The sequence below is a fragment of the Protopterus annectens genome, chromosome 2.part0 (genome assembly GCF_019279795.1).
Source record: "Protopterus annectens isolate FY-2018-M chromosome 2.part0, PAN1.0, whole genome shotgun sequence".
Classification (NCBI taxonomy): Eukaryota; Metazoa; Chordata; order Ceratodontiformes; family Protopteridae; genus Protopterus; species Protopterus annectens.
Window position 1 is genome coordinate 707589555 of NC_056728.1, and position 13623 is coordinate 707603177.

The 13623-nt window shown below is 38.5% G+C and overlaps 1 protein-coding gene across 1 annotated transcript in view; it reads right to left on the reverse strand.

The window, feature by feature from the left end:
* The window catches only part of ECPAS (Ecm29 proteasome adaptor and scaffold), a 2158898-nt gene that overhangs the window by 864312 nt on the left and 1280963 nt on the right, over positions 1 to 13623 (reverse strand). The window contains exon 30 of the mRNA XM_044061033.1: positions 1432 to 1599. Coding sequence (XP_043916968.1) covers positions 1432 to 1599 — 168 coding nt within the window. The remainder of the gene's footprint in view (positions 1 to 1431; positions 1600 to 13623) is intronic.

The following is a 13623-nucleotide window of genomic DNA, read 5'->3' on the forward strand; positions in this document are numbered from 1 at the left end:
GTTTAAGGGTGTGCACACTTATGCAACCAGCGTATTGTCCGTTTTTTATTTTTTATATTTTTTCCCCTAACAGATTTATTTTTCAATTGAATTGTACAGGTTTATAGGTCACATTAAAGGTGGGAAAAGCTTTGAAATGATTTATGGTGGTCTTTTTTTTTATATCACAAAATCCTGGCATTTTAACAGGGGTGTGTAAACTTTTTATATCCACTGTGTATGCATATACATACACATGTGCATGGTATATATGTGTGTGTGTGTGTGTGTGTGTGTGTGTGTGTATGTATGTGTGTGTGTGTGTGTGTGTGTGTGTGTGTATATATATATATATATATATATATATATATATATATATATATATAGGTCTACTTTGTTTCATTGAATCTCATTTCACTGAATTTAGTTTCACCCCGACCACATTGCTGAAAACACAAATTACTGAACTGAACTTAGTATATATGGCACTGTGGAAAGTACTATTGGGCAAGTAAAAGGTATATGCCCTGTTCCCCACTGTAGTGCAATCCTGGAGTTAGTATATATAGTTAGGGGGTGTAGCCCCCCACCTTGTTTTATATTCTATTTTACCAAAAACTTCCAAACAATACATTTTAAACACTAGACATGCATAGTTACAACACCAATGACTAACTGTCTCCAGAAGACAATATGTACTCAAACTAAGTGGGGGGGGGCTGTGGCCCCACTCAACCCCCCCTAACTATATATACTAACTCCAGGAATGCACTACAGTGGAGAACAGGGCATATTCCTTTTACTTGCCTTACAGTACTCTACACAGTGCCATATATACTAACTGCAGTTCAGTGAAATGAGTTTTCAGTAATTTTAGTTTTCAATGAACTGGTCGGGGTGAAATGAAATTCAGTGAAATGAGATTCAACAAAACAAAGTAGACCCATCTATACATGTGTGTGTGTGTGTGTGTGTGTGTGTGTGTGTGTGTGTGTGTGTGTGTGTGTATATTAACATATATACACGCACACAGAGGCAGATTTAGACAGATGGATAGAGAGAAAGAGACAGAGATCAGGATTTATGTTTTGTAACACTGGATGTTTGCCTGTCAATCTAAATTACAGCTGCCTTGGGATCTAATAATCACAGTTAATTAAACAATATACAATTAGTTTTAGTGGGCCATCCAAATCCTCCAAGTAGGGTTGCTTTTCCCTTTGGGCTGAAATAGAGGCTGTTAATGACACACAGCTGGTTCCATCTGCCTCACCTCTGTTAAGTCTAAATATTAATTTTATTATAATCATTGTACTCTTTCATTACAAAAGCATGTACAGCAAACAGACATGAAGAAAAACAGTTGAAATAAGAAAAGAATAAACAAGTAAATGGTGTTTTTTCTTAATGCGTTAGCGACAGGTAAATCCTCTCAAATGGCACCATACTTACTGAAGATTTATCGGTGACCACTGCATTCCAGATGCTAGTCATTGCCATTCGAATGCCAGAATTTGGATCAAATTGGTAACGATACAGGCGTGGCACCAGCTGAGGTAAGAATGGAGCCAATTGTTCTCCTGCTTTTGCTGCAATCACATTAAAACCAAAAGCAGCTCCCTACAAGTGAAGATGCACATAACAGAAAAAAAATGCATAAATGATTTACTTTAAGGTAAGCACAGCAACAAATATACACACACACGCACATATATATAAATGTATAAACAATTACATTCATGTAAATTAAGAATGTACAACCTGATGACAATAAATTGTAGGCAAAATTCCATGCTAAGGTTTGTAAACTGCTGTAGAGTAACAGCTAATTTTAACCATGGTTGTGAAACTTCTAAACTTTCTTTGAGTACATAGAAAAAAAGGAAAGGAGGAGACAAAAATGGTAAGAAACAAGAAAAGTTAAAAGTATGTGCAAACACTACATCAATCCATTTCTTCTCAATCTAGTCTTCACTCCCTTCTATTCAATACAAGGGCACACAGTAGTTAGGGCTCACTAGTCATCAAGTGTACTGCAAGAGACAGGTAGATGAACAATACTATAAATATCACTGCCGAAAAGTAAAAAGGGGAATGACCTAAGCCCAATTCCTCAGTGACACCCAAGGCAAAAAGAGATTTGCTTGTAAAGAGAGATGGAGAACACCACGATTCAAGAGGGCTGCAAATGGCTAAGGGGGTCAGAATGGGGAAAATGTGTTGTATGAGAATATCACTACAGTTAAATAAAGTAATACAACTGAAAATGAAACATTTTTAATATTTGAAAAAAATATATTATGGATGATATAATCAACTTAATGTTTTTTTTCTTTTCTTGCTTTACCTTACTTAAGTTGTCATCACTTATTGTTGACCAGTTTCAAATGCATGTTCATAATATTTACTCTGGTTATCTTTCATGGTTGAAAAGTGCTTATTTTATTTTATTTATTTTACATTTGTTAAACGGGATGGTCCGACTGGATACATGTCCTTTTTCAGCGGAGGCCCGGGGAGAAAAGCTCCAACAGAGTTACATTGATAATTAGGTACAGTAAATGAGCTGAAAGAACTTAACAAAAACATAGGCTATTTACATACAAGTACAAGACTGCCATTACTATTTCTGAGAATACTACAAATGTAACATTAATAACATATTAGCAAGGACGGTAGGCAGTATAATGACATAGAGTTAGTTAGACAGGATACATATTTCTTTATCACAGTATACAAAGTACTTATCTTAGCTAGTTGTTTATGTTTTAGTTAATGGCACAGAGCTAGTCTGGGTTTGAGCAAGGACAAAGCCAGTGTGACTTGAAGTGGAGTTTTAGACTATTTTTGAATTGACTTAGATAAGTTGCAAGCGTGATGTTATTTGGGAGAGAGTTCCATATTTTACTAGTGGTGTTGGCAAATAGCGCGTCACCACCTAGGTTGAGAGATTTAGTTGTTTGGACAAGGAGTCTGTTTGCTGAGCGAAGGCAGCTTAGATTGGAGTAGGGAGTCATTAAGTTTTTTAGTGCTGGGGTATTCTCAGGTTGTTAAAGGATTTTGAAGGCCTCTATGAGTTGGGACTGGTGAAGAAGGTGTGGGAATTCTATCCATCCAAGCTTTTTCAGGTTAGTACAGTGGTGTGTTCTATAGGGTAGGCCTGTAATGAACCTGGCAATGTGATTATAGCAGGATGAGAGCTTGGCCAGATCAGATTTGTTAAGGTGAGTGAGGACAGGAGAGGCATATAGTAGGGTAGAGAGAAGGTGTGAACGGGCTGTGGCTGCCCTGGCATTCGGGGTAAGGAAGGCTTTAATTCTATATAGGGTCCCAAGTTTCTTGTTGACTGACTTAATGGCTTGGTTGATATGTATATCAAATCTGAGTTTATTGTCAATGTTTACTCCTAATAGCTTTGTATAGGTGTCTGGGGAGATGATGGTCCCATTATTGGATTTTATAGTGAAGTTTTCAGTCGGAGATCTATTGGTTGGGTAGAAGAGAAGTAACTTGGTTTTATTTGGATTTAAGATCAGGAGATGGTTGGCAAGCCAGTTTTCGACTTTGGTGAAGCTATGTTGGGTGATAGTTAGTAGATTTGCAAGAGAGGCATTGGAACATATTATAGTCGAGTCATCTGCATATTGAATGCAGGTGGCTTCAGGGATGACTGTTTGGATGTCGTTTATGAAGACTGAAAAGAGGAGAGGTCCTAATATGGAACCTTGAGGAACTCCTATGGTATTTGGTAGTAGGCAGGAGAGCTTGTTTTGCCACATTACTGCTTGTTGTCTCCCAGTGAGGTAAGCTTGAAACCAGTCAAGGGCTGGAGTATCTAGATACAGGGTTTTTAAAGTATATAGAAGTAACTGATGGTTTACCATATCGAAGGCTTTCGATAGGTCCAGGAAGAGAGCGGAGGATATTTTTTATTATTCGGTTAAGATTAATGTTTTCAGTAAAAGAGAGGAGGGCAGTGGTTGTACTATGATGGGGTCTGAATCCATGTTGAGAGTCTGTGAGTAGTTTATTTTGGGTTAGATAGAGCATTAGTTGGTTGTGCATGCACTTTTCCATAATTTTGGCAAGTGGTGATAGTATGGCTATAGGTCTATAGTTGGATAGTTCTGTGGATGAACCTCCTTTGTGGAGTGGAATAACATAGGATATTTTCCAAATTGAGGGGATTGAGGCCTCGGTTATGGTTCTGTTAATTAGGATTGAGATAGGGTAGGCTACAACATCTGCAGCAATTTGCAGGTATTCAGCCGGCAGAAGATTGGCTGAAAGGGTGGTTGGCTTCAGTTTTTTCAAAAGGGATATGATAAAGGATGTGGACACTGGCTGGAAGTTAAAAGAGAGTGGTGAGTCGGGTATAGTGTTTATAGAAGTGTGGGGAGGAGAAAGTTGGTTAGCTAATGACTGGATGGTTTCTGTGAAGAAAGTATTGAATGAATTGGCTATATCTTCTTGGCTCTTGTCAGATAATGTTCCTGGGGTTGGAGTAGTGGATTTGCCTGGTTGGAGAAGTTTATTTATGCCTGCCCAGTACTTTTGAGGGTTATTCTGATGTTTATGTTGCAGATTGTAGAAGTAATTTTTCTTATCTAGTATGATGGCTTTTTTAGTCTCATTTCTAAGTTGTTGGAATTTGATACGATCTAGGGGTAGTTTGGTAATGTGTCATTTATCCCACGCTTTGTCTCTAGTTGTTATTTTGGTTTTGGTGTCTGTTGTTAGCCAGGGTGCTAGTTGAGTTTTAATTCTTATTGAGCGTTTAGGGGCATGCGAGTCAAGTATTGTAAGGAATGAATTGTTAAATGATGACACTGCCTCATCAAGGGGAAGGAACTTTAGTTTTGTCCAGTTACATGATTTGAGTTCAAGTTGAAATTTAGTTGGGTCAAAGTTTTTCTTGGATCTGATAGACCTATAAATAGGTAAGCTTGTACAATTAATTTTGTCTTTCATGATGTATGTGAGCAGGTGATCAGTAAGATCATTAGGGAGAGTTCCAGACATATAGTTCTGGGGATGACTGTTGGTGAGTATCCAGTCTAGTATACTCTCTTTTTGGTTATTGTTACCTGTACGTGTGGTAGATGATATTATCTGAGAGAATCCATGTAGGTTAACAGGGATGGGGTTGGACTGTGCTGTGCATTGGTTCCAGTCAATATTAACATCGCCCAGGACAATGGTTTCTTGAGGGTAGTTGTTGGCTATCCAATGTAGAATGACCTCTAGTGTTTCTACATTGTTCCCAGGGGGAATATAGGTGACAATTAGGTTAATGCCCTTATGATTATTTAGTAGAATTTTTAGAGCTAGTATTTCAGCGTTAGAGACCTGGGGTGGTTGTATAGGGTTAGTTATGATGTTAAGTGTGCTATTATATAAGACGGCTATTCCACCTCCTCTTTTCTTTACTCTATCTGCCCTAAGTATATTGTAACCAGGAGGCAGGATCTCATTGTCTTTGGTTGATGGCTTGGGAAACATTCTTCTGTTTTTCTTAAATATGTACAGAGAACAATGACCATCATATTATTCCCACAAGTTTTAGCAAGCATACTAACTCTCCACCTACTTCAACTGATGAAATGGTACCATCATTAAAAAAGTAAAGACAAACGGTGTGTGCTACAGGACTAGAAAGTAAGACTGGACAATTCATCACATTAACATCTAATGTGCATGTATCACCACTACTGAGCATATTTAATAACATGTTAAAGAAGGGCACAGCTCCAACTGACTTGAAGACATCTAATGCCATTCCCATTTTTAAAGGAGGCAATAAAACAGATAAAATATGCTATAGGCCAATAAGCTTGACATCTATATTACGTAAATATATGGAAATATGTATCTTTAACTTACTGGTTAATGAGAACATCTATGGTTTAAATCTTGATGCAAACCAACATGACTAACTACACTCCCACTTTTTAAATTTCTCCAAGAGTTTTGGGTTTCTAATACCATGACGGAAATGGACCTCATTCTAAGTATGACTAAAGTTCATGAAATTAGTATTGTTTCAGTCTTTGATGTTAGCCAAAAGTGCTCTTTGCAGCACCTGCAATGTGCCCAGAAATTACTCCTTTAATTCATACGGAGTTACATGTATCAGTAACGTACCTAAATTTGATTGTAAAATCCTTTTTACGAGACCAATTTCTCCTACTACTACTAGAACTGTCTGGGTATCCTTGTTCCACATTGTCTTTGTTTCTGCCTAAAAATCTTAGTATTTTATGACTTTGTGTCTCTGTCACTCTTAGTAGCCTTCATGATGTAACAGATGATGAGACAAAAGCAGTTAAAGGTAACCAGAAATAAGTTCAGATATAAAATAAATTATGTTTTTCTATACGTGATATGTTTCTTGTATTACAGGGAAGGAAAACCACTTTTGGAGAAAAAAATGACATTTGGGTGGAGTTCTTCTTTAACATGGAAGCTGACATTTACTGCTTAAATAACATTTTATGATAAGGTGTCCTCCCTTAAAGATCAGTGGGAAACTGTGCTGTGATATATATACACCTATCTAAGGCATTTAACTGTCTATTACATGATTATATAGTACATTGCTTGACTACAGCAAAAGTTAATCAGTGCATCATAAGATGGGTAGCTAACTGGCCATACTGAGTCCAAGATACTACAGGGTACCAAATTTAGTCTGAAATCACCAAAGGAGTACCTCGAGGTGCTGTGCTGGGGTCCATTCCATTTAATATAGTCTAACTGATATGCCACCTTCAAAACACTTCTAGTTGATAAAACATGCAGATGACTGCATGACTGTTGCCCAAATAAATAGTATTGCAGATCTTACTGAATTAAATAAGTAAACTTAATGAATGGGCAGTTAAAACAGGTTTGCAATACAATTACGAGAAATTTTAAGTTATTAAATTTGGCAAATGCACCTATGATGATATAAAAATGGGCTTGAATATACTAGATAAGGTTAGGCAGTTAAAAGATCCAAGTGTGACTATTAAGTAAAGAGTGAGCCCTAGACACCATGTCAATGGTATCAAAAATAACACTTTGAAACAAGTGGGACTAGTCATTCATACTTTCAACATAAAAAAAATTAAAAGTATTAAAATGTGCATTTTTACCTCTGGCCTGATCTATAATCAAATATAACTTATCTTTTTGTAATATATAAAATTCTGAAATTACAACCTTACCGACTGTGCAAAGATGCTACACTAAAATAATAAACCATTTGTAGAATGTGTCATACTTTGACAGATTGAAGGCAATGGGTCTCTATAGTGTATAATATAGATTAGATTCTTAAGGGGGAAAGTATGATTGGCTTTTAAGGCCACAATACAAAATGAACTAAGGAATGAAATTGGACTGACTACTGCTGAATCACACCCACAGTTAAGACAAAGAGAAGTATATTATGTTATATTCATAGTGAGTAACTGAGCAGTTAAGAGAGACAGCTTTATGACATAGCTCATACTAGGAATATGGAACAAACTATGTGGGAAACTAGCACATTAGACACATTTAAACATAGATTATTTAAGTACATATGAGATAAGTATAAAGATGGTATGTAGGAGACTGCAATACTGATAGCTGTCTAAAAGACAGTTTGCAGCAGAGAAATAAAACTATGAAAACTTAAGAAGAAGAAGAAGAAAAAAGAACTCAAATGTGCACATTTCAGTTTTCTTTACTTTGCAAAATAGAGCTAGACTTGCCATCAGAGTGTTTGTGCTCTGACGGATAATTAAATAAGGTGGTTGTGGCTAAACACTGAGACACTGTGGAGAAGTGGAAGATTAATGATGGCAAAGGCCTCAGTGTGAGAGGGGATAAGAAACAAGACTGCTATAGTAAAGAATCATAGTCATGGTAAACTAAGGTGGTGTTTGTGCCATGCCTGAGCCAGAAACAATGTTATGGAACAGGCAAGGAGATTAAGATGCTAGATATAACACAAGCTGGTTATGAATTACTTTTTCAGGTACCTTGGACAATGGGGACAGAACTGTAGCTGTTGAATTCCACTGACTTATCACCTTTATGAAGAGTAACAATAACCTGCTTCCAAAGTTCAAAACCTAAGCCTCCCACAACAACAACTGTATCTTGTCTAAGACGATAGGTGAATAGTAGGCTATCATCCCTCAAGGACCATTTTAGCCTAGCCAATAACTTGTGGTCAGAATCAAACCCTGTAACTTGTGTTTATAAGTTGAAGACCTTTACCATTATGCCAAATGCACAATTTCCATATTCTACAGGTAGAAGAAATGAATTGCTTTAGAAATTAGGGAATATATGCCTCCAGCAAGGAGGTTTTGAGTTTTAGGGACTGAAGTATTTTAGCCAGAGATCCAGAGTGAATCTGAACTAAATGCAAGGCATGCACTGTTCAAGGCATCCACTGTGTTTAACAAAAAAATAAGTATATTTTAAGCTTACATTGCACTTTTTTGAACTGTATTTTGCTTAACTACTGCTTCATTCTGCTGTTTTTACTACTGTGACTGTTTTTTCTGCACTTTGAATTTCCAGTACTTCCATATTTCATAGCATAGGCTAGATTCAGATTTGCTGAATCTAGGCTGTTTAGTATTCCTTGAGCACTAAAACCAGCCATTCTACATTAAGAAAGCCTTCCTGCACCCTTGTGGCAGAAGTGTGTATAGCCTAGGACCCATCTGAGTTGGGGATTACCAGAAAAATAATCAATTTTTGTCTTTCCTATTGGTTACCTTGTGTTAAAACTATTTAATTTTGATTGTATTTCAACCAGGGATCTGGAGTGAATCTGAATTAAATGCAATGCATCCACTGTGTCCAACAAAAAATAAGTATATTTTAAGCTTGCACTGCACTTTTTTAATTGTATTTTGATTAATTGCTACTTCTATATTTAATAGCATAGGCTAGATTCAGATCTGTTCAATCTAGGCTGTTTGGTATTACATGAGCACTAAAACCAGCCATCCCACATTAAGAAGGCCCTCCTGCACCCTTGTGGCAGAAGTGTGTAGCCCTGGTCCCATTTGTGTTGGGAATTGCTGGAAAAAAAGCACAGTTGTGGGCTTTCCTATTGGTTAATTTGATTTAAAACTGTTTAATTTTGCTTGTGTTTAAGCTACATTTTTGTGCGTAGTTGCTCACCACGTTGCGGGGTTTAGCACTGCTGTGTATAGAAGCAAACGCTTAGAGAAACAATTTTCCCTTTACATCTGCTAGAGAACCCTCCTTAGCTCCATTGCCTCTCTGTGTGCAACTCAGCTGAGCATTGCTGCCTAGGGAGCAACTCAGTTGCACATTTTGAGGTATTAACTCAGAAATTCCACTCTTAGTTCTCCACAGAATAACCACCTTTTAGTCTGACAAGCAAAACCTCCATCTAGCTCATCCCCGCTAGTGACTACAATATATACCTGCCACAATGGATAGAAAAGTTTCCCACCACTTCTCTGGCCAACCTGACTGACATGGGCATCCTAAGGCAATGTAGTAATTGCCTTATGTATACTGACAACCACTTGCTCCTAAAGCAAACAAACAGCACGTGAGAGATGTAACTAAACCATGAAATTAGAATCAGTCCTCACACGTAACAATATACAAGACATACAACAGCTTGTCAGTGCACACAACTCCCCTTCTCATGCAAGATAAGGTCAAGACACACAAACCCACATATGCAGAGGTATTCACTAAGAGCCTACCAAAAGACCAGAAACCTCCCAAGCATAAACATACACATACTGATACATGAACAGAATCCACCACTACACACAACACCACACATCAGTGTTTCAATTAAGCCCCCCCCCCCCAACACAAAACACCTCTAAACCTAAAGTTCTGGTCATAGGCGATTCAATAGTGAGACACACAGATGTCCCCCTCACCAGGATAAACCAGGAGACGGTCATGGTCAGCTGCTTGTCAGGTGCCAGGATTCGTCAAATCATGTATGCACTCACGTCACTAAGCAACAAGTACCATTATCACTCTGTCATAGTACACGATGTGAATGACTGAGATTTACCTCTCTGGACTATATGAACAGAGATATGACCAACCTCAGACTGAGTGCCCCAGGCAGTTATGTCTGTAGCCCTAAACAGCATTCTACCCTCACCTAGGATGATGCCAAAATACAGACAAAAAATGATTGACTGCAATAATTTGTTTATCTTCTGGTGTTACTACAGGGGGATCCGGTATTTGTCTGCCTGGGAAGACATGGTCGATAGTCCATGCTGCTTTAACAGAGATGTCCTCGAGACTTTCAGAGTGCCGTTTTTAGGGAATCTCCAAATAACAAAACTTCTGATGTAAAGAAATCCACTAATGAGAAACTCAAGGTCATGCTCCTTGATGCTTGGAGCTTATACAGTAAATGCACTCCCTGGAAGCACTCCTCACCTTGGAAGATACTGATGTTTGTGCAGTCACTGAGACTTGGTTCAAAAGACTGCTGAGTTAGCCCCGGCCATATAAGGCTACAATGCCTTTCACATGTTCAGAATCCAAAACGAGAGTGAAAGAACCAGAGGTGGAGGTGTATCCATCTTCTTTAAATCCAACTACACCTCGAGACTCGTGAAACAACACGACTTTCTTGAGCTACTCCAGGTCCAATTAACTATAGGTAAAATACCCCTCCACATCATCGCTAGCTACAGAAAAAGCACACCGCCTACCTGGACTTGCTAGAGTTGCTCAGTATACAGCCAAACACTTTGGTCATGGGAGATTTCAACTATACTTTCATCAACTGGGCAACCTACATGAGGACAAACACGACTGCTACAAGGTTCCTGGACTTTAATTCAAATGCCCTGGAACAGTTGGTCTGCAACCCCACAAGGGGCTCAAATGTCCTGGACCTAGTACTCACTAACATGTGTGTGTGTGTGTGTGTGGGGGGGGGGGGGGGTCACTGCTCTACCTCCTATTTGTTGCCTTCCCTGGTAAGGTTAGACCATAAAAAAAGAAAAATGCACCCAACAGACTGTAAAGAGACTCTTCCCTTTTAATAAAACAGGACAGACCATAAATCTGTCTCGTTTGAAGTAAAAATCAAACTGGATACCCTCACAGGAATAAAAAAAAAAAAACAAACTGAAAAATATCCAAGGCAAACTATTGCCAACTTAGCGATGGCATAAAAAGTTTCAAAGCCCCTGCCAGCATAGCTAAAAATTACTCCTATGCACTGGAAGACACAAATGTCCTATACAAGCCAATTATAAAATGCATTGACTCAGCTGTACCCAACAGGAACAAAACCAGGTCTTCTTAAATAAACAAGCCTCCCTGGTGGACTGTAAGTGTAAATAAGGTATACAACAAAAGAAAGAAACTGACGCCCACAGAGTTTCCTCACTAAAAAAATATAGGGCATAAGTAAAATGTCCTATGCTGACAGCTACAAGGCCCTATCCCTGTATTCTGTCTCCCACAGGATGTTGAGGTTAGATCTATGCCTGGCATACAGGGCATTGTCAGACACCACTCTTATGGACCTCCTGCATATTAACAAAACAAACAGCACCAGAATTACTTGTTCTAAAGACTTGAACCTTGCCTGTGATATAAACAGGACCTGCTGGAGAGACCGGTATGCACCCCAGGGACTACCCTGTCTCTGGAACAGCTTAAAAAGGCCCTTGTGGTTGTTAGCCTAGTAAACACCTATGAACCTATATCTAAGAACAGGACGGAATTTACTCAAGAGATGAAGAATACCCTCCAAAGCTTGAACAATCAAATCAGATATCTTAAGTCCTCTAAGGCTAGCTACAATTTTAAATTTGCATCCCTAGCTAAAGACAATCATAAGGCAATCTTTAGCTATGTCTGAAACCTAAAAGGGAATGTCCAGCTGTGTGCCGATCCTATAGTGGATGGCACCACTCCACCATATTACAGAAAAGGCTGACACAGACAAAAGATTGTTATTGGTGCCAAACTCATGGACTAAAACTTAATGCAAAACAATGCTTCATTATTCCCTTTGGCAAAGAAGTAGCCCCTGCTAATTATAATATAGATAGCACCCATCTAAGCTCAAACTCAGTGGAGTGAGATTTGGGAACACAGGTTGATAGCAACCTAAACTTCAATCACCATGTGTCCATAGTAGTAAGAAAAGCATTCTACACTGTGCATCTCGTAAATAAGACCATTGCATCCAAGACCAGGGAGGCTATAACTCCTCTGTACTTGACCCTTATCAGACCATTAATTGAGTACAATGTTCCCCTTCTATATGTACCTTACTAGACACCTGCAGCAACTGGAGAGACCAGACAGGTTTCTAACCAAGAGAATCCAGGGCCTCCAAAACATGACATACATGGAAAGACTGAAAACCCTGTCACGGTACTCTGCATCAAACAGGCTGCTGACAGGCGACCTGTGCCTGGCCAACAGAGCAGTCTTGGACCCTACCCTAATGGAAATACTGCACATCCGCAAATCAAATGGGACAAGAATAACTCACTCCAGGGATCTCTGTGACATTAACAGAACATGCTGGAGAGACAGACATATCTACCAGCAATTGCCGCTCCCCTGGAATAAGCTCCCACTCCATGTGAAGCAGAGCTCCTCAATGACCTTATTCAAGTGCAACCTTGACACGTGGAAGGGTGACCATAAATAGGGTGGCACCTTTGACCCTCATGGACAGGGGCAGTTGGTGTTGATCGCAGAATCGTTCTGCTCACAATGATCATCTAACTATGGTCAATAAGGGTATTTCGGTTATTACACTGATAGGCTTGTAAAGGCCCTACGGCCATTAGTCTAGTAACCTCCTAAGAACCCATAAAAGGAATAAAAAAATTGAAATAATAATATTTGCTCTTAGTCGTATCATTTCATGACATAAACTGCATATTATGTAGTAAAGCAGTTTTGTATATATGTAGCAGATGAATTTTAAATGTGAGGGGAGTACTTTCAGTGACTGTTGCAAATGTTAAAACTATTAAAGTAAACAACTATATTTTATTTGTAAGAAATATAGGCTTTACAGTATAACAAGAGAGGAAAGGCTATAGAGAAGCAAAATTAAATGAATATGCTATGACCTTGGGCTGCTGGAGTGGGGGTTGTTTATATTATATGCAGAATTAAAATAATTTCTCTCTCTCTCTCTTTTTTTTTTTTTTTTTTTTTTATACAAGGGTGGGCATTTAAATTAATCCCAGAAATTCAATAAACTCTACATAGGCACTCCATAAAGCCTACACTGAGTTTATGTGTTAACGTGACAAGCAGCAGCACTAATCACAAATTAAGGCTGCTTATCGAGCTTACACAAATACAAACAAGGTTTCATGACCAGCAACAGTGCTGCTGCTAGGAAATTGTGCAGATCAGCACAAGCAGAGAAACAAGAAGCATTCACGTTTGCCTATGAGAAAACCTGCTCCATGAGATTGCACAGATAGCCAACAATGACTACCACGGGTGAAAATACTGTAATAACACAGTAAAAAAAAGTGTACCATGTGCAACTTACACTACAATAACCTGCAGAATAAAATAATGGAGGGGGGTAAATGGCAAAGGCAAATACATGAAAAAGTACAATGGGCAGGGAAAGTTTGCTGATGA